Source organism: Mytilus galloprovincialis, chromosome 14 (genome assembly GCF_965363235.1).
Source record: "Mytilus galloprovincialis chromosome 14, xbMytGall1.hap1.1, whole genome shotgun sequence".
NCBI classification, from domain to species: Eukaryota; Metazoa; Mollusca; class Bivalvia; order Mytilida; family Mytilidae; genus Mytilus; species Mytilus galloprovincialis.
The window spans coordinates 62,166,875-62,188,491 of record NC_134851.1 but is presented as its reverse complement, the minus strand read 5'-3'; the positions used below and the strand labels follow the sequence as shown (position 1 = coordinate 62,188,491).

The window sequence follows — 21,617 nt, the reverse complement described above, 5'->3', positions numbered from 1 at the left end:
TGAAAATGGTTAACACAAACGTACTGATTTTTAGAGTTAATTCCCTTAACCTAGGTCTACCTCCTTTAACTCTGGTCGAAACTCACATAATCTTTTCCAGCTTTCATAAATATCAGCTCAAAGACTCCAAAAATTTACTTAAAACAATAAAACTTTTGCATCTTTTATAAATACTAACTCTGACTCCCAAATACTTAAGGGATGTCAAAAGATCTGAAATTTAATACTCAGATACTCGGTCATGATACTCAAGTACTCGCAAGTACCTGGATGAAACTTATACGTTTATTGAAAAGTTAAGATTTTAGGCGGGATGCAGTGTTTTTGTTATTAACTTTCATAAACATATTAACGAAAGACAAACATACTAAAAACACAGCTTTATCCTCTGTTTGTTGTGTCAATTTAACAATGAATTACCAGTCGCTGTTTCTATTAACAACCTATCATAATAGCAATTATTGTTTGTGTATGTGTTCATGAACCCAATTCCAATAAACTCAAAAATATTTGCATATAAAGTCTGACAAAGTAGACAATTTATGTATCATCTGTTCCTGATGAGTTGGTATTTTTGATTATACGACTAACTTGTCCATTTATTTGTCAACAACAATATTGGACTTCAAATTACTTGATCTTATTCGAGTTGCTCAGTCTTATCTTTTTCTGTGTTTTTTTTTTTTTTTTGCACTATCTCGTTTGTCATATTTTGAATTTTTTTTAGCCATGACGTTGTTCGTTTATTTTCTACTTTTTGGGTTTGAATGCCGCTCTCGTACTTTCTCCTATCTTTAAATTGTAAAAAATAAACCATTATAGTTAAGTTTCAAATACAGAGTAATTAAATTAATTCAATGTACATATCATACCAATCACATTTACATACAAGTCTGATTAACAAACAAAGGTAAGTTTTTACAGCTTGTGATGAGTTAATTATTAATCCATGAAAGTGTTAATCCGCGTCCAAAGACTGTTAAAATGTCTCTAATCAGTTGCAGAGGGTTCACCGCAGGTCACTTTGATTTTATTCTTGTTTAGAAATATGCATCTGGTCAACAATTTCAGACGAAAGACTGTTTGTCTTTCAATTTTTGTTACAAGAAGTGCAAATGAAAACATTCCCTCGGAAGGAAAGGACGTTGCTGGTACTACTATAAAAACAAGAATGTGTCCCCAGTACAAGAATGCCCCACTCGCACTATCATTTTCTATGTTCAGTGGACCGTGAAATTGGGGTAAACCCTCTAATTTGGCATTAAAATTAAAAAGATCATATCATAGGGAACATGTATAATAAGTTTGAAGTCGATTGGACTTCAACTTCATCAAAAACTACCTTGACCAAAAACTTTAACCTGAAGCGGGACAGACGGACAAACAAACGGACGGACGGACGAACGAACGGACAGACGGACGAACGAACAGACGGACGAACGGACGCACAGACCAGAAAACATTATGCCCCTCTACTATCGTAGGTGGGGCATAAAAATAGTATTATCAGGATAAACATATTTTTGTTGTTAACTGATTTTATTTAGTGTTAAAAGGGGATATTTCAACGGAACTAAAGTGAGTGAAAATGTGAAGAGAAATATCTCAAGATGTATGACAGGCAAACGAGTATCCAAGTACTAAAACTGTACTCGAGTACTCAGCCTTCCAATCCAGTATACGAGTACTCAGAACTCGATGCCATCCCTAACAAATACTAAACTCTGACTCCCAAATACTTACTCTACAATATTTTCCTGTATAATATTTACGACATGTGCAATAGTTTGTTGAGGTGCACAGACTGCCATATCCACATGGAGGGTAACATGAGGCTAAAAGTAGATACAAAGTTTACTGACTTTAAAACATCATTATGTTGAAATAAAAGTTTGAGCAAAAGAGACACTTTTTTATTTCAGAAATTATTTATTTGAGCTCAATATTCCCAGACAAATAAATGCTGAATCTCAAATTATTCTTGAAATATTAAAATGTTCATCCCAGGATCCTGAAAAAATACTCATTAATTGTCTATCTTAATTATTGCAAAAATAAAAGCAATGAATCCAAAATTCTTGAATTAGTAAAATAACATTCCAACACCCTGAATTTTTTTCTTTCTAATTAATATGAGGCAAGCATTACCTGTGAAAGGGGACGAAGTCCATATGAATTTTTTTTTTAATTCAAACATATTATATAACTTCAAAATCTGTCAAAAAAGAAACAGAAATACTGTTACGTTTCAGTATTTTTTTCTTCTGTTGTTGGGGATTTTATATGTGACATTATTTAAGTAATGAGTGACATTATTTAAGTTATGATGTCATATTCAATGTAAACAAAGAAACATTATCATCAGGTATTGTTTTTTCATATAAAAAAAAAATATTTTGTTCCTCCCTATATTTTGCTAGACAGATATATTTTAATGAAAGTCTCATAACAAATGAGACCTGAAGAAGGAAGTAGATTTCTGCACAAATGCCAAATGGGGGAAATGAAAAAGCCTGAAAAAAAGAAGTTAACAATTTTGAGTTCATTAGTAGAATGATTTTTTTGGCAGGAAATTCTTAAAATTTTTAAACATTAGATTTTTTTTTGGATTTCTTTCTTTTTCTTTCTACCGTAATAAAGGACTTTGTCCCCTTGTAAGTGTTAATCCTGAATTCTTTTTTTTTAGGCAGGAGGGGAGGGAGGGATTTATAATACTCAAGAGTTTTGGCATTCACATACCTTAGCATAAAGGAGAGGTAAAGTTAAAATCTTTAAGACAGCAACCTAACATGTATAAATGATGTTGAATACCTGATTAATTTTGACTTGAGGTTTGTAGGAGATTTGTTCATGAATTATGGGAAACTAATGTTTTATTTGAGGCTTGCATTCCCTGATCAAGTTTTGTTTTATAAAATTATAAAGTTACTTATAATTTTTTACCATCTGCCTTTTACTTACGAAATTGACAAAACGGTCCCCAGTACTCAAGTGGACAGCGACATCTATTAGGTAAATAACAATAACCACCATTTTGACAACCAAGATGACATGTAGCTGAAATAAAATTTGAATCTACAATTTTTCATTTCTCAGGTTTAGTTTATTATCTTGGAATTCTTTAGGCAAGTCACTGTCTTACTTTAAATATCATCATAATAATCCTTTTCTTAATTACTATTAACAAATTTATTTGTGCTAAATTCTTTGAATTAATAACATCCAAATGTGGTTTGATTGCCAATGAGACAACTGGATCTCCACCAGAGAATGTCAGCAGTTCTCTAACAGATCTTCTTGTATAGAAATAGACTATAAATTGGTAAGATGGAAGAAAACTTATCTTAATGAATATATTACTGGTCCAAATGAAATTTATTAATATTATCGTTCTGTTTTCGGTCTTCACTTGGATTATTATATTTTAAAATGGTGAAATAATATCAAATTGACCATTAATTGCCTCTAAAATTTTCTTTTATGAGCTGCCTGAAATTCAATTATTTTACGACGCAGAACATGGGAACTTTAACATTTATCATGTTTCTGTGGTGATGAACGCTTTCTATATTTTCATATTAAATTTTTTCTTGTCGTATTGTAGAGATACAAAGAATTTCATCATATTTTGATATCTATGAAATGAAAATTACACGATTCATAAAAACTTACGTCGTCTGCAATATTTGCCTTCCCATCCTGCCCTGCAAACACATGCTCCAGGTCCAACACATCGGCCACCATTCTGACACATATTTTTCAAGCAATATTCTATAAGATAAATTTATAAAATACGATGATCACAAATACTGTAAAAGTAATTTTGTTTCTCAGGAACTTATTTTTCGTGATTTTTCGAAAAAAAGTACCTTCACATTTAGTAGTTACTTTAAATGGCAAAAACAAGAGCACACCTTCTTTCCTTATTATGATTGAATTTCATGTTGAAAGTCTTTAAGATAAGGTTTTACTACAGATATCACAAATACTTAATAATGAAACAAGGAAAATGAGATGAAGGCCTTATGGTGACCTAATAATAGTTGTTAATTTCTGTGTCATTTGATCTTTTGCGAAGAGTTGTCTCATTGGCAATTAAACCACACTCTTTTTTTAAATATATCAATTCAAGATTAATCCTGTCAAAACAAGAGAAACTGCAAGCTACTGCTCACTGATGATACTCCCACCAAAAGTGGATAATTTTAATAGAGTAAAAATATATACATGATATAAGTGTTCAGTAGACAGAAAGTTGTTGCGTGATGAATCTGAAACTCATCACACTGTATATCTGACTTACATAAACCCTGAAATCAAATTTCAGAAATCCTTGAAATGTGACAAAAAAATTCATGGGACAGGAGGACACACAGACCAACGGACGAACAGATTGATGAAAAGACTAACAGATGAACAGACAGAGGTAAAACAGTATACCTCCACTTTTTATAAGCCGTGTTATAATAAGTTTACCTTGCTATGATTACACATACCAAATATCCTTACAACAGCAGTCACCATGGTTACAATACTTACTTAACTGACATTGTAATCCTGCAAACCCTGGGCGACACTGACACTGGTTCCCTGCTATACAGTAACCACCATTTTCACAAGAAGGATAACAGAATGCTGAAATACAAAACTTCAATGGTCAGTTTCAGTGATTTTTAAGGACATTGGTAAAAATATTTTATTATCGATAAATGCATAAAAAAAACCACACAAAAATACCAGACGGAAACAATTTCTACAAATAAGGCCAGGATTTTTTAATTTGTTGGTTTACGGATCCGCCGACCCATTTTGCCGATTTCCAGAATAAAAATTAAATTGACTTTTCATGCTTTTTTATTCCCGCCGACCCTAACAAATGCATTATCCCTGAAAATAATTAAAATGTCCTTTTTTTATGAAAGGAAATGCATAAATCACTTAATACAGAAGTGATGACACTTTCTGTTGTGAAAAAATGAAACTTTCAGTTTACGTTTCTAAAAATAGACAAATCAATTATTAATGACCTTGAAATATTGTTTGCGCAAATAATTTTGCGGAACGAAATCTGTGTTTAAAACTAGTTACACAATAAGTTCGTTTCCTTTATTTGTCACCAGTCCGTAAGATGCCTGTTCTCATAGAAATAGACTTGTCCAAATGTGGACAGGTGGAAGTTCAAGACACCGAGTAAAAGTTCTGAATTTTAACAAATCATTTGAAATTTTCTTGTTTTCATAGATAATAAAAAAATATGTTCCATTTGGATAAAAAAACGGGAATGCATGACAACTATTATTTAACCCGATATTCTCGTTTTTCCAGTGGACTAGTCTATTACGTTTTTGACACGCGTGTTGAAACTTATTTTCGTACGACATTTTTACATTTTTATCTTTATCAGTTTTCGTGCTAATTACTATTCACCAAGTTTTAATTAAGAGCTACCGACATGAATCTCTTTTTCTTGTTTGTGAAATGACGATTTAATTTCGTCTATGTCCATGCACCCCTTTTTTACGGGAAATTATTAGACAATGTCATGCGATGTTTATTACAGCTGAGAAATACTATTTCATCGAACTAAAATTTAAGAATGATGACAAAATAGTATGACAAACATATTATTAGAAAGGTGAAATATATATATATTTATTTTGCATATCAGTTTTATGTCTTGAAAGATCTTTTTTTTTCTTTTTTTTTCCGACCGACCGACCCGACTTTTTCATGGAGAAAATCCGTAAACCAACAAATTAAAAAACCGTGGCCTAAGTTGGTTTTGTTAATTTTTCTGCACTTCTGTTTTTATAACCTGAATAATTCTGCTCTAATTTTCAGCTGCTCTACCATAGTTAAAGCCTGAAGGCCTACTCAATCAATCATTTGGAATTTTCTCACCTGTTCTTTTGTATTTCATCCTTTTAACAAGATTGTGTCCATTGTACATGGATGCCGCACTCCCACTATCATTTTCTGTGTTCCATATACCGTGAAATAAGGGTCAACTCTAATTTGGCATTAAAATTAGAAATAATTTCATCGGCTCTTATTAACTGAAAAATGTTAACATTTAATGTTTGCAGAGATTTATCAACTCAAAATAAACAGATGTTAAATGAGCAAAACAAACCATTTTCACACTGACGGCCATGGTATCCCATGGGACAGTAACAAACCCCTGGACGGACACACACACCTCCATTAATACAGTCTGGTTCACACACAGCTTGTTCACAAAAGACTCCTTTGAACTGTTCTGTACACCGACATCGGTTAAATCCAACACAAGTTCCACCATTCAGACAGGTGATAGAACAAGATTCTGTGAAGAAAAAAATATATACAGAAATTGGAATATTGAGTTCATACATGGATGTCCAAACCTCTCTACCATATAATTGTTCAATTATGCCAAGAGGCCTCCTATATGGTATTTTTTTCACTCATTGTTGAAGGCTGTAAGGAGGTCTGTATTAACTTATTCCACTTAGTTTTAAATCTAGTGGATAGTTGTGTCATTTAATTTGCAATATGAAAACATACCTCATTTTCCTAAGAATGACAATTAAAGTAACCTCATTACCTGTCCAGTTTTTTTTGTTTTTTTTTTTTAATTTAACAGTTTATCTATTCCCTCAAAATCCTTGAAAATGTGTATTGCAAAATAATGATGAATCCACATGCATGCAGTAATCTTTATCTTAGTGACCTTGAATAATTAATCCATATCCTTTCTTAGAGGCCACTATTTATATGCCCCTGAAACTTACCTATTTCACATCTATGACCTCTGTAGCCAGATAAACAGACACACAAGTTTTTACCAAGACAAGATCCACCATTAGCACATCCAAGGGGACATAACTCTATAAAAACAAAAATTTGAAGACAGACAAAAACCAAAACTTTTTTTCCTTTCATAGAATGCTAAATCAAGTTCTTTAGTATGTAAACAATGCTTTGTAAAATTCAACAAAGACACATTAGTTATTTTTACATTTGTTAATTAATCCCCCTGCTTTAATTAGCAATTTATACCATAAAGAGACCTTAGCCTCATTGTTAAAGCACTATAGGATATTGAAAATCACTATTTGTGCAATAGTATGTTTTGATAAAATAAACAAAATAAGTGTTTACACTATATGCATGTACCATAATCTTTATAAAACTTACATATAAGAGAATAAATTATTCAATTTATTTTTATAGATTTATCAAAAAAAAAATCTCTTCCAAATCACAAATATATACAACTTGAAATCTTCCTACTGAAGATATAAAATAACAGCTAACTGAAGGCAGTAGATTAAATTGGTACATTTTGGTCAGATGGTTATTCAGGCAATGCTAAGCAGAAATACACTTAAGTGCCCTAAGCTTTTGGTCATAAAACTATACTCAGAACTCGTAGTACAAAATCTGTGCTTGAAACACCAAATCAGTATTTTGATCAGTTGAATGTTGAGTCTAAGTACGATAATCTTACCAGAAATTTAAATGACAGCATGGCCGAAGTTATTATTTACTGTTTAATCTTTAACTTTACCTGTTTCACAATACTGCCCCGTATAACCAGGAGGACAAAAACACTTGTCTGGTTGGTAACAAAAGCCTCTATTCTGACACTGGATTCTACATATAGCTTGAAGTAAAAGAAAGAGAGGTTTTAGTTTTGGTTGACCAATTGTTTCATACTTGTAAATATTGTATTTTTTGTGGATATTGGATTTCATGATTTTGCTAAAGTCAGTGCATGCTTGGAATTTGATATGACTGTCATACAAGTGAGAGGTTTAGCGCTATAAAACCAGATTCAATCCACCATTTTCTACATTTAAAAATGCCTGTACCAAGTCAAGAATATGACAGTTGTTGCCCATTTGTTTGATGTGTAATATTATTTGAATTTGCCATTTGATTAGAGACTTTCTGTTTTGAATTTCCCTCATAGTTTAGAATTTTTGTGATTTTACTTTTTTTTACCACTTTAAATATTTAAATTTCTGGTTCACCTTTACTCATGAGATCCAATAAAATGGGTATTACTCATAAATACTGAAATAAACAAATACATGTATTACATAACTAGAGGCTCTAAAGAGCCTGTGTCGCTCACCTTGGTCTATGTGAATATTAAACAAAAGACACAGATGGATTCATGACAAAATTGTATTTTGGTGATGGTGATGTGTTTGTAGATTTTACTTTACTGAACATTCTTGCTGCTTACAATTATCTCTATCAATAATGAACTTAGCCCAGTAGTTTCAGTGGAAAATGTTAGTGAAAATTTACAAATTTTATGAAAATTGTTAAAAATTGACTATGAAGGGAAATTACTCCTTAGGGGGAAAATTGACCATTTTGGTCATGTTGACTTATTTTTAGGTCTTTTTTTGCTGTAAATTATTTTTGTTTACAGTTTATGTCTATCTATAACAATATTCAAGATAAAAACAAAAAATGGCAAAATTTCCTTAAAATTACCAATTCAGGGGCAGCAACCTAACAACCAATTATCTAATTCATCTAAAAATTCCAGGGCAGATAGATGTTGACCTGATCAACAATTTCACCTCCCGTCAGATTTGCTCTAAATGCTTTGGTTTTTGAGTTATAAGCCAACAAGAATGTGTCCTCAGTACACGAATGCCCCACTCGCACTATCATTTTCCATGTTCAGTGGACCGTGAAATTGGGGTAAAAACTCTAATTTGGCATTAAAATTAGAAAGATCATATCATAGGGGACATGTGTACTAAGTTTGAAGTCGATTGGACTTAAACTTCATCAAAAACTACCTTGACCAAAAACTTTAACCTGAAGCGGGACAGACGGACGGACGGACGAACGAACGGACAGACGGACGGACAGACGGACGGACAGACGGACGGACGGACGGACGGACGCACAGACCAGAAAACATAATGCCCCTCTACTATCGTAGGTGGGGCATAAAAACTGCAATTTACCCTGGTTCTATTTTTAGCCATGGCGGCCATCTTGGTTAGTTGGCAGAGTCACCGGACACATTTTTAAAACTACATACCCCAATGATGATCGTCACCGAGTTTGGTTCAATTTGGCCCAGTAGTTTCAGAGAAGATTTTTCTAAAAGATTACTAAGATTTACGAAAAATGGTTAAAAATTGACTATTGGGGTCAACTGACCATTTAGGTTATGTTAACTTATTTGCTGAACATTATTGCTGTTTACAGTTTATCTCTATCTATAACAATATTCAAGATAAAAACAAAAAACGGCAAAATTTCCTTAAAATTACCAATTCAGGGACAGTAACCTAACAACGGGTTGTCAGATTCATCCGAAAATTTCAGAGTAGATAGATCTTGACCTGATAAACCTTTTACCCCCATGTCTTATTTGCTCTTAATGCTTTGGTTTTTGAGTTATAAGCCCAAAACTGCATTTTACCCCTATGTTCTATTTTTAGCCATGGCGGCCATCTTGGTTGGTTGGCTTGGTCACCGGACACATTTTTAAAACTTGATACCCCAATGATGATTGTGGCTAAATTTAGTTAAATTTGGCCCAATAGTTTCAGAGGAGAAGATTTTTGTAAAAGTTAACGACGACGGACGACAGACGACAACGGACGCCAAGTGATGAGAAAAGCTCACTTGGCCCTTTCGGGCCAGGTGAGCTAAAAAGTAAGTAAACAAAACATTTTTAACAGCAATTTGCTCCATAAGATTAACACCAATATTTTATATGAAATACCTTGACTACATCCTGATCCTTGGTAACCATGACGACATCCACAAACACCTGGCTGAGTACAAATATTTCCATCTTTACATGGTGGAAAACAGAATGCTGTAAATTTCAATATAAAGTGTCAGTTGAATAGTTTATAAATAGACTTGCATTTGAATTAAATTTAAAAATTACAAATAATTATCTTGAAATTTTGTTTCCACAAATATTTCTTTAGTATGCTTAGAGTGATCTAATAATCATATTTGAAAACCACCTACTGTAGAAATAATAATTTCCGTTGGGTGAAAATTTCGTGGTTTTGTCTCTATATAAAATTTCATAAGAATTTAATTTTGTGGTTTCCAGTAAATGGAAGTGATATAATAAGGAGGTAAAATTTTCGTGAATTTTAATTTCGTTGATATATTCATTCCATGAAATAAACGAAATTAAATCCTCCACGAAAATTTCTGCATTTATAGTATTATTTTGAATAATGTTGAAAGAAGAAGGTATATAACATGTTTAAGGTCCTTAAAATTTAAATAATAAAAGGATAATCTTTCTATGAAATAAAATCTGTCAGATATGATGATATCAGTATTATACTTTTCAATTGGGGCGTTAATATCTGTACTGGTGCTTCAAACATTTTGCTATAGCTATTTAAAACAAACAAGTGAAACTGCGAGCTACTGCTCACTGATGATACCCCCGCCGCAAGTGGATAATATTAATAGTGTAAAAATATGCAAGTGTTCGGTAAACAGGAAGTTGTCGAGTGATGAATCTGAAAACGCATCACACGGTATAGCTGACTTATAAAAATCCTGAAACCAAATTTCAGAAATCCTTGTATTGTAGTTCCTGAGAAAAATGTGACGAAAATTTTTAACTTGGTTATCATGTGTAAAATCATACAAGTGTTCGGTAAACAGGAAGTAGTCGAGTGATGAATCTGAAAACGCATCACACGGTATAGCTGACTTATATAAATCCTGAAACCAAATTTCAGAAATCCTTGTATTGTAGTTCCTGAGAAAAATGTGACGAAAATTTTCAACTTGGCTATCATGTGTAAAATCATACAAGTGTTCGGTAAACAGGAAGTTGTCGATTGATGAATCTGAAAACGCATCACACGGTATAGCTGACTTATATAAATCCTGAAACCAAATTTTAGAAATCCTTGTATTGTAGTTCCTGAGAAAAATGTGACGAAAATTTTCAACTTGGCTATCATGTGTAAAATCAGACAAGTGTTCGGTAAACAGGAAGTTGTCAAGTGATGAATCTGAAAACGCACCACACGGTATGGCTGACATATGAGCCAGTCCATGCGAAAAGGTACAAAAACGAAAAATTTACGAAATTCTAAAAAGTGTGCATAATTATTGGTAGTAGACTTGTGATTTATAAAACACATTTACTTACCCTCATATCATCAAGCTGTGAGCTTCACGCACCTGCGAGTGTTGAGACCCCCCCCTAGTTTTATCAAGATTTTTAGTGAATTATTTCATATATTTCAATCATTTTCAAAGTACAGTTTAAATGGCTTGATTTGCCAATTGATAACGTTAAACCTGGTAGCAGTGGGGATAAGGCTCTCGCTTACGATGCGGATATCAATGCAATCAAACAGGGCAACGGTTGGAATCCCGTCCAACTAAGGTTGATTTATATAATATTAAATAACTTAACTTAACTTAAATTTCAATTTCTAAAGCACAAGATGTCATAGTATTTGCATTTTCCCTCATGTTTTAATGTTGTCTTTCTTTCTTTAAACCTGTAGAACTGACGGAAATTATTGACTTTTGTCTCTGTAGTGTCATAATTTTTTGTAGTTTCTGGTCGGTATAGCATTAGTCCGGGGAACAAATGATTTTACACTTGCTCAAATACCAAAAATTCAGATATTTCTACGTCTTTTTCGGTTTTAGTTGACAAATTCGGGATAGAATTGACAATCTTATGAATGTTTACATTAATGTAATTTTTTTTCGGATAAAATCGTTTTTCAAAAATACTATAACAAACTTTGATAACGTGTCCTGTAAAGTTTACCAAAAGGACTTTTTGTACCTTTTCGCATGGACTGGCTCATATCATTTTCAAAATCACAAAAAAACAAAAAAATCGAAATTGCCAAAAAGCAATGAAATATCGAAATACTTATAATACTTCATATCTAACGTTATAATTTAATGCAAATATTGACATATAATTATCCCTAGCAACTAAAATTCTCCCCTTAGCAACCGTACACCAATCAGCAAAAAGTCCATATTCCAAATATTTTAGCAACGATTTGAAGTTTCAAATGGATTCGGCATCTCTCAAAACATCTAGTTTGCTAAAAACACATCTAAAATATGTTGATTTTTTAAAAAGTTAGGGCGAAATCACTCTTTTACTATACATAGGCTTTGCTTGGTACTTTCGCCGATATCACCTATATGAGCCAGTCCATGCGAAAAGGTACAAAAACGAAAAATTTACGAAATTCTAAAAAGTGTGCATAATTATTGGTAGTAGACTTGTGATTTATAAAACACATTTACTTACCCTCATATCATCAAGCTGTGAGCTTCACGCACCTGCGAGTGTTGAGACCCCCCCCTAGTTTTATCAAGATTTTTAGTGAATTATTTCATATATTTCAATCATTTTCAAAGTACAGTTTAAATGGCTTGATTTGCCAATTGATAACGTTAAACCTGGTAGCAGTGGGGATAAGGCTCTCGCTTACGATGCGGATATCAATGCAATCAAACAGGGCAACGGTTCGAATCCCGTCCAACTAAGGTTGATTTATATAATATTAAATAACTTAACTTAACTTAAATTTCAATTTCTAAAGCACAAGATGTCATAGTATTTGCATTTTCCCTCATGTTTTAATGTTGTCTTTCTTTCTTTAAACCTGTAGAACTGACGGAAATTATTGACTTTTGTCTCTGTAGTGTCATAATTTTTTGTAGTTTCTGGTCGGTATAGCATTAGTCCGGGGAACAAATGATTTTACACTTGCTCAAATACCAAAAATTCAGATATTTCTACGTCTTTTTCGGTTTTAGTTGACAAATTCGGGATAGAATTGACAATCTTATGAATGTTTACATTAATGTAATTTTTTTTCGGATAAAATCGTTTTTCAAAAATACTATAACAAACTTTGATAACGTGTCCTGTAAAGTTTACCAAAAGGACTTTTTGTACCTTTTCGCATGGACTGGCTCATATATAAATGTTGATACCAAATTACAGAAAGGGTGGATGTGTAGTTCCTGAGAAAAATGTGACGAAAGTTTCATGGGACGGACTGACTGACGGACGGACAGACAGAGGTAAAACAGTATACCCCCCCTTTTTTAAAGCAGGGGTATAAATATAAAAAAGAAGATGTGGTATGACTGCCAATGAGACAACTATCCACAAAAGACCAAAATGACACAGACATTAACAACTATAGGTCACTGTACGGCCTTCAACAATGAGCAAAGCAAAGTTCATTTTTTATCCAAAAAGAAAAAAGTAGGAATGCACTAGGAACAAAATGCAGATGCAAAATATCTTTACTGGTGAAACCATGACTCTTATTTAGTATAAAACTACATAAAAATTACCATTTTCAAATTTTTACTTGTTTATTTTATCACAATGTCACAATCATGTCTAAGGAAAAATTATCGGTCCCCACACAAAATGACGTCACCAATAACTTCTACTTAGACAGGATTGTGAAATTGTGCTTAAATATGTGATTTTTAAGATTGAATAAAGTAAGCTTGGTGGTGCCAGCTTACTTTAGTCATTCTTTAAAATGTCAATAGATTATCTGATTTTCTGCAAAAAATTCACATTGTGGCTCTCTGATGATTATAATTATCAATATGACAAAAGCTGAAAATCAAAAAATGCAGGTCATTCGAACTCACCTTGACACATAGTTCCATTGCCTATGTAACCATGGGGACAGTTGCCACAGCGATATCCAGGGTAATTCAAACTCTCTTCACAAGTAACAAGGCCTGAGCACATTGTTTTTTCACAAGCTTTCTCATCTTAAAACAAAATCAAATAGAAATGTAGTAAAACATTAAACTAGAAGCCAATAATAGTAATTTTGTGGAATCAATTATTTTTCGTGTATACCAGATTTTGTGGATTTAGAAAAAAATACGTATTTCATGGATATTTGGTTTTGTGGTTTTGCTTACAGACCGTATGTACTTTTTATAACATTTATATTTATGGTCAACCTGTATCCAAGAAATCCACGAAAAAATTGATATATCGCAAACATGATGAATCCATAGTATAAAAGCAGTGTGTTTTCTAGGAATCTCACTAGTAAGTTATTAAACAAGAAGACAGTGTAATCAAATTACAGAACTCATACACCATCCTTTTAATTTTATACAGGTTATATCTTTAACTCTTGAAGGATAAATATCATCACTCAAACCTACCATTTCTATAACATAAAGGGGAGTAACTCTAAAACCTACCATTTCTATAACATAAAGGGAAGTAACTATTAAACCTACCATTTCTATAACATAAAGGGAAGTAACTATTAAACCTACCATTTCTATAACATAAAGGGAAGTAACTATTAAACCTACCGTTTCTATAACATAAAGGGAAGTAACTATTAAACCTACCGTTTCTATAACATAAAGGGAAGTAACTATTAAACCTACCGTTTCTATAACATAAAGGGAAGTAACTATTAAACCTACCGTTTCTATAACATAAAGGTAAGTAACTATTAAACCTACCATTTCTATAACATAAAGGGAAGTAACTATAAAACCTACCATTTCTATAACATAAAGGGAAGTAAGTATTAAACCTACCATTTCTATAACATAAAGGGAAGTAACTATTAAACCTACCATTTCTATAACATAAAGGGGAGTAACTATTAAACCTGCCATTTCTATAACATAAAGGGAAGTAACTATTAAACCTACCATTCTATAACATGAAGGGAAGTAACTATTAAACCTACCATTCTATAACATGAAGGGAAGTAACTATTAAACCTACCATTTCTATAACATAAAGGGAAGTAACTATTAAACCTACCATTTCTATAACATAAAGGGAAGTAACTATTAAACCTACCATTTCTATAACATAAAGGGAGGTAACTATTAAACCTACCATTTCTATAACATGAAGGGAGGTAACTATTAAACCTACCATTTCTATAACATAAAGGGAAGTAACTATTAAACCTACCATTCTATAACATGAAGGGAAGTAACTATTAAACCTACCATTCTATAACATAAAGGGAAGTAACTATTAAACCTACCATTTCTATAACATGAAGGGAAGTAACTATTAAACCTACCATTTCTATAACATAAAGGGAAGTAACTATTTAACCTACCATTTCTATAACATAAAGGGAGGTAACTATTAAACCTACCATTTCTATAACATGAAGGGAAGTAACTATTAAACCTACCATTTCTATAACATAAAGGGAAGTAACTATTAAACCTACCATTTCTATAACATAAAGGGAGGTAACTATTAAACCTACCATTTCTATAACATAAAGGGAAGTAACTATTAAACCTACCATTTCTATAACATAAAGGGAAGTAACTATTAAACCTACCATTTCTATAACATAAAGGGAAGTAACTATTAAACCTACCATTTCTATAACACTTTTCACCATTACCATAGTAATAATTGGGACAAGCACCACAGACAAAGCCTTGATAAGGACTACTCAGGTCTTTACACATTACACCAGGAAAACATGGTTGTGAGGCACAAGTCTTTCTACCTGAAAAATACAAAGTATTGTAGAATCAGAAATTATAGCAACGTTTTTATGAATGTGAAAGTATTAGGTTTGCAATAATAAAACTTGCATATTTTATAATTTCAGTTGTGATTTTCCTTCCAAAAATTTCTTTAACTGCATTTATTAGATCTCTCATTTTTACCTGACAGTGAATTAAATTGCAATAATAATTTAAATACACACAATAATTTCATAATTTACAGTGCTTAATGCTTATCTTAAATATATCCAAATTCTAAAATCTTTTGCTTGTAATTTATACTCAGTAAAATTATCATAATTATTGAGATGACTTTAATATTATTGAACAATAAAAAGGTTCATATTAGATAAATATCTAATTGTTATGGTTTATAACTTGAAAACAATATTATTTGTGAAGGACTTTGATACACAATCTATTAATATTGCTAATTAAGTACATGAATTTTAAAGAGAAAAAAAAGAATTTACCTAATTAGCAACTTGAAATATCTTCTCTTTATAAAAAACATTCCTATCTAGACTGTTCTTTGACCTATAATGGTTTACTTTGATAAATTGTGACTTGGATGGAGAGTTGTCTCAATGGCACTCATAGTCTCATACCATAACTTCTTATATCTAAGCACTTTACTTTTATCAACCAATAAAAGCTATCTATCATACCACAAGTACTTACAATTAACTCCATCACCTTGATAACCATCAAGACAGCTACCACATGTATAAGATTCAGATGTCTCTGTACAATGGACTCCAGTGAAACATGGGTCACTATGGCAACCATTTAATTTGGTCTCACACAATTTCCCTGGAATAAACAATAGTATTATTATTATAATATTATTGTGTGTAGCTATTTTAACTTCATTGAATATTAGAGAAGCTAGGCAAATTACAAGAGAATTTAATAATGAATAATTTTCTATATTCAGTGGATTGTGAAATTGGACGAAAAAACCCTAATTTGGCACTTAAATTAGAAACACCATATCATAGGGAATAAAAGTACTAAGTTTCAAATTGATTGGACTTCAACTTCATCATCAAAAACTACTGTTACCCAAAATTTTTACCTGAAGCAGGACAGACGGACGGATGAACAAACAAAAAAATAAACACAGGAAAGAAGGAGGGAAGGACACACAGACTGAAAAAACACACTGCCCCTAGTTGGGACATAAAAATAAAAAATTGGGTTCACATTACTTCGTTTCAGTGACTTTACCTGTGAAAGATGATGAACAACTGCAGTTATAATCTGTTCTATTTTTAGTAACAACTTGATTTTCACAAAGTCCACCATTTTGACAGGTACACTGTTTAACAAGTACCTACAATGAAATCATCAATACAATGTCATAAATACAAAAATTTCACAACACTTTGTTTATGTATACAAATTATGTTGATTGTTGGTCAGAAGGTCAATTGATTTATTTTTTGTGAATACTGTAGCTCATATTGATTATTATTTGTTGGATACCAATATTAATTCATTTCAAGGTCAGAAAGAATCTCTAATTCTTAATGTTCAACAAATTACTAATTTTCTATAGGAATGTATGCAGACTTTTGCAAAACAAAAATGCAATTTTTTTTTATCCACGAAAAATTGGTACCCACGAAGATAAATGAATCTACAGTATTTACAGATTATCTATGGATTGGAAAACAAAGGGGAGCTCCTTTGTTTAAATCTTATCAAAGGGCAATACAGAAAAAAAACACAATTATCTTTAAGAGTGGTTAATAAAATATTTTTAGCTATGCCGAACTACACTTCCATCTTATTTTATAAAACGAACTTCACAAAAAAGTTAAGATACTTTTCACAAAGTAATAATAAATCTAACTCTTAAGAAAACTCACTGTTAAAACAAAAGAACTAGATGCTCCACAACTGTCGGTAACATTTATCACAAAATTATATCTTCCGTCCCTCTTGGTCGACTCTGATAACTGGACATGCCATGTGAATTCTCCTGATGTACTGACCATAGCGCCATCGTCATTACTACCATAGTAGATATCCATGTTCTCTGGATCTCTGGCTGTGATATTAGTCTTTACTGTGTCCCCATTAATGACTGAAATAGTTGACTGGTTCCGCTCCAATGTTGGAGGAAAATTATCTGAAAATATAATCAACATAAAAGTGACCAATAGAAGTGCAGTTCCTTTGTTTTTTGTGTGTTTTATGGCCCTGCAACTAATATGTGCCATATAGTTTCACCCTTGTCCATCATTCCACAACAAACCATTATACAGACCTTTTTTCTAAACGTTTTCAGATATTGGGGTGATTTTTGGTATGTGAGTTAACAATGATGAATAACAGATCAAATTTAAGTTCATTCTGCGTATATTGATTTAGTGTCATGGATGGATATCCCCTATCCTTTGTTTTTGTATCATAACTTGTAAAAACATCCAAAGTCAACATCTTTATGTGTAATCAAGGTGAATTTCAATTGTAGAATTTGAATCCATTGCATTTAATTGATTGCTGAATAGAACACATTCCTTCAGAACAAATTTTATTCAATACTGAATTAATAGAAATTTTTCCTTCAGATAAAATTCAGGAAAATTAAATAATGTGCACATGAATTATGTTGTCATTTCTATGCATTAAACTCTAGAGATGGGGTTAAATTCACACATTTGCAACTTGTGCAATCTTTAGTTTACAATGTTGTGTATTGTGTACTGTTGGTTGTCATTCTGTTTTTTTCTTTTTTGTAATGATGTTGTCAGCTTGTTTTTCAACTAATAAATTTAAATGACCATTTGGTATAATTTGGTATTGATTGTGCAGGTAAAGGATATATCTTTGGTTAGCTTGTTTGCTAGCTAAACTGTGAAGCCATTATTAGGTTAAGTAAACAACCCTCCCTTAAGAGTAGACTAGTCCAACAGATAACCAATATATAGTATGTAGGACTAGACTAGCTACTTTGAAAGGAGTGTAGTATAGCTAACCTAATAATGACTTCACGGTTCAGCTCACAAGGAGTGTAGTATACCGTAAAGTCATTATTAGGTTAAGTAAACAACCCTCCTTTAAGAGTAAACTAGTCCAACAGGTAACCAATATAGGAGTGTAGTATAGCTAACCTAATAATGACTTCACGGTTCAGCTCACAAGCAAGCTAACAAAAGATTCTACCTTTATCTTCATACTCAAAGCATTCTGCTGTAACAACAACTGCCTGGGTCAACACTTTTCTGCCAAAATGTATACATAATTGCTCAATGTAGAGAGTCTTATAACAACAACACTTTAGGGACTGCTGCAGAAATTTATTGATCGACATGTTTCGGTGCCTAGGGCACCGTCATCAGGATAAAAACAATACATAAGATCATGCTGAAGAACAAAATCGGGTTGTTAAAATTTAAACGTCACAATGTTACAATGTTAAGTAACGTTATTAATAGCAACTGAAAGTGAAAGTGAAAGTTCATTGTAAGTATGGAAGTAAACTATAAAAAGAAATTAAAATAAAATGTTTTTGTTGTGAAAATGTTTGTTAAAATTATTCTGCCAACATGTGTTTGTCCTCTTGCATCGTGGAAAGAATAATACAATAAGTTGTCAGGCTGTGTATAGACTGTATAGGTTGTGTGGTCTGAATGTTCATTTAACTTTTTTCCCCAAAATAGACGACATTTTATCAGCAATTCCGTACCATTTCGACTGGCTTCCCTTGGCCAGAGGTACTGCTTCCAATCGCGTCAGGATGCTGTAAAATGTTTCAGTTGCTATTAATAACGTTACCTACCATTGTAACATTGTGACGTTTAAATTTTAACAACCCGATTTTGTTCTTCAGCATGATTTTATGTATTGTTTTTATCCTGATGACGGGGCCATAGGCACCGAAACATGTCGATCAATAAATTTTCTGCAGCAGTCCCTAAAGTGTTGTTGTTATAAGACTCTATACATTTTATGTTTTTTTATCATAACGACCCTGCATACCCGGCGAGGTATCCACTTTATGGACTCTACCGTACTACAGACTTACCAGGCGTTGGTTCACTTTCGTTTGTAAATAATTGCTCAATATGTCCAACTCTACCTGTTCTAGAAGACCATGTGTTTTTACTGCTGCTTGCCAGACACTGTAGACAGTTATTCCTTGGACTGGTATCTTTATCTCTGTAACATCTTCTGTCTATGAAACAGGTACCAGTCTACAATTATAAATTCATATCATTTCTATTTTCATTTAATAGAACAAAATGAAGATAATTATAATGACCAAAAGGAAAGAATAAAAATAATGTACACTAAAAAACAATTGCATTTATTTACTTTCTAGAACAATTGCCTTATAAAATTATTTTCCAGCTTTCAATATCCTTGAAAGTGTTAACACCTAATGGTACGAGTACACAGTAATCGTCCTTTGATTTTCATTGTCAACAAATATAGTCCCTAGTGTGGACAGTGTGTTACTTGCCAATTTTTTTTTACCCCTTCCAAATTTATTTCTCCATGTTTAATGCCTCAAATAGAAAGTAGGGGGATCAAATTACACTGTTAAAAAATTTGGGTCATGAATTTGAAAGTGAAGTAGTGATTTGGTCCAGCTAAAAAAAGATTAACAAGAGGCTGTCACAACGACAGCAAACCGGATTTATTAATATTTATTTGTGTCCTGGCAATATCACAAGAACCATTACTGATGAATGGTGAAAGTGAAAATCGTCAATATCAAATTTGACCTCCATTTTGTCATCAGTATCAACATATTAAAATTTGAAAAGCTTAGATTGAATGGTTCATGAGTAAATGCAACAACTTGAATGGTAACGCCATTTTACAATCTTTCAAGAACCATAACTCCTGAACGGTAAAAGTCAAAATCGTCATTATTGAACTTGACCTCTATTTTGCCATCAGTAACAACATATAAAAATTTCAAAAGCTTTGGTTGAATGGTTCATGAGAAAATGCACGGACACGACTGGAAACACCATTTTTCAATCTTTCAAGAACCATAACTCCTGAACGGTAAAAGTCAAAATCGTCTTTATTGAAGTTGACCTCTATTTTGTCATCAGTAACAACATATTAAAATTTGGGAAGCTTTGGTAGAACAGTTCATGCGTAAATTCACGGGCACGACTGGAAACTCCATTTTTCAATCTTTCAAGAACCATAACTCCTGAACGGTAAAAGTCAAAATCGTCATTATTAAACTTGACCTCCATTTTGCCATCAGTATTAAACAACATATTAAAATTTGGGAAGCTTTGGTAGAACAGTTCATGCGTAAATGCACGGACACGACTGGAAACTTCATTTTTCAATCTTTCAAGAACCATAACTCCTGAACGGTAAAAGTCAAAATCGCCATTATTGAACTTGACCTTCATTTAGTTGTCAGTAACAACATATTAAAATTTTAAAAGCTTTGGTTGAACGGTTCATGAGTTAATGCAAAGACAACATTTGATTGCCGCCCGCCCGCCCGGCCGCCCGGCCGCCCGCCGTACATCCCCAAATCAATAACCGACATTTTTGTCACAAAAATCCGGTTAAAAATTAGCATTTTTGAAGCTGGCACAAGATTTCAGTACTCCCTTAACATAAAATTGTCCATATTTTGAGTTCGAGCTGATGACATTTTCTATAATTTTGATATAATTTGTCCCAAAAGTAGGTAGTACAACACACTGTAAAAATATTATTGAGAAAGTGCAGGTGGGATTTTTCAAATTTTCATTTATTGTGTAAAAGAAATGCACTACAAAATAACTGTGGTCTCAGACCTAATGGTACTTTACAAAACTATCATGTCAGATAAGAGTTGTTTCCCTTGAACATTTTTTTTATTTATTACAATGTTCTTCTGAGTGTTCATAACTTATCTGAACAACTGTCAATATATTGACCAAACATAAAGTCATTATCTATTCAGCAGTATTTGAGAAATGAATATTGTGACAGAAATATTTGTCAAAAGAACAGACGGACAGAATGGCTGATGGAGAAACAAACTAATGGAAGGTCAAGGTGAATGTAACATAGCCCTGACTCCTATAAAACAGTGA

The 21,617-nt window shown here is 32.5% G+C and overlaps 1 protein-coding gene across 1 annotated transcript in view; it reads right to left on the bottom strand.

Moving 5' to 3' along the window:
* Positions 1-21,617, bottom strand: part of LOC143059117 (von Willebrand factor D and EGF domain-containing protein-like) — a 70,342-nt gene that overhangs the window by 1,726 nt on the left and 46,999 nt on the right. Inside the window, exons 17-30 of the mRNA XM_076232608.1 lie at positions 19,637-19,751; positions 17,421-17,683; positions 16,777-16,882; positions 16,228-16,359; positions 15,411-15,545; positions 13,672-13,797; positions 9,749-9,844; positions 7,553-7,648; positions 6,774-6,869; positions 6,134-6,325; positions 4,540-4,635; positions 3,673-3,771; positions 2,962-3,057; positions 1,744-1,835 (exon numbers count right to left, since the gene is read on the bottom strand). Of these exons, the coding sequence (XP_076088723.1) occupies positions 1,744-1,835; positions 2,962-3,057; positions 3,673-3,771; positions 4,540-4,635; positions 6,134-6,325; positions 6,774-6,869; positions 7,553-7,648; positions 9,749-9,844; positions 13,672-13,797; positions 15,411-15,545; positions 16,228-16,359; positions 16,777-16,882; positions 17,421-17,683; positions 19,637-19,751 (1,740 nt within the window). The remainder of the gene's footprint in view (positions 1-1,743; positions 1,836-2,961; positions 3,058-3,672; positions 3,772-4,539; positions 4,636-6,133; positions 6,326-6,773; positions 6,870-7,552; positions 7,649-9,748; positions 9,845-13,671; positions 13,798-15,410; positions 15,546-16,227; positions 16,360-16,776; positions 16,883-17,420; positions 17,684-19,636; positions 19,752-21,617) is intronic.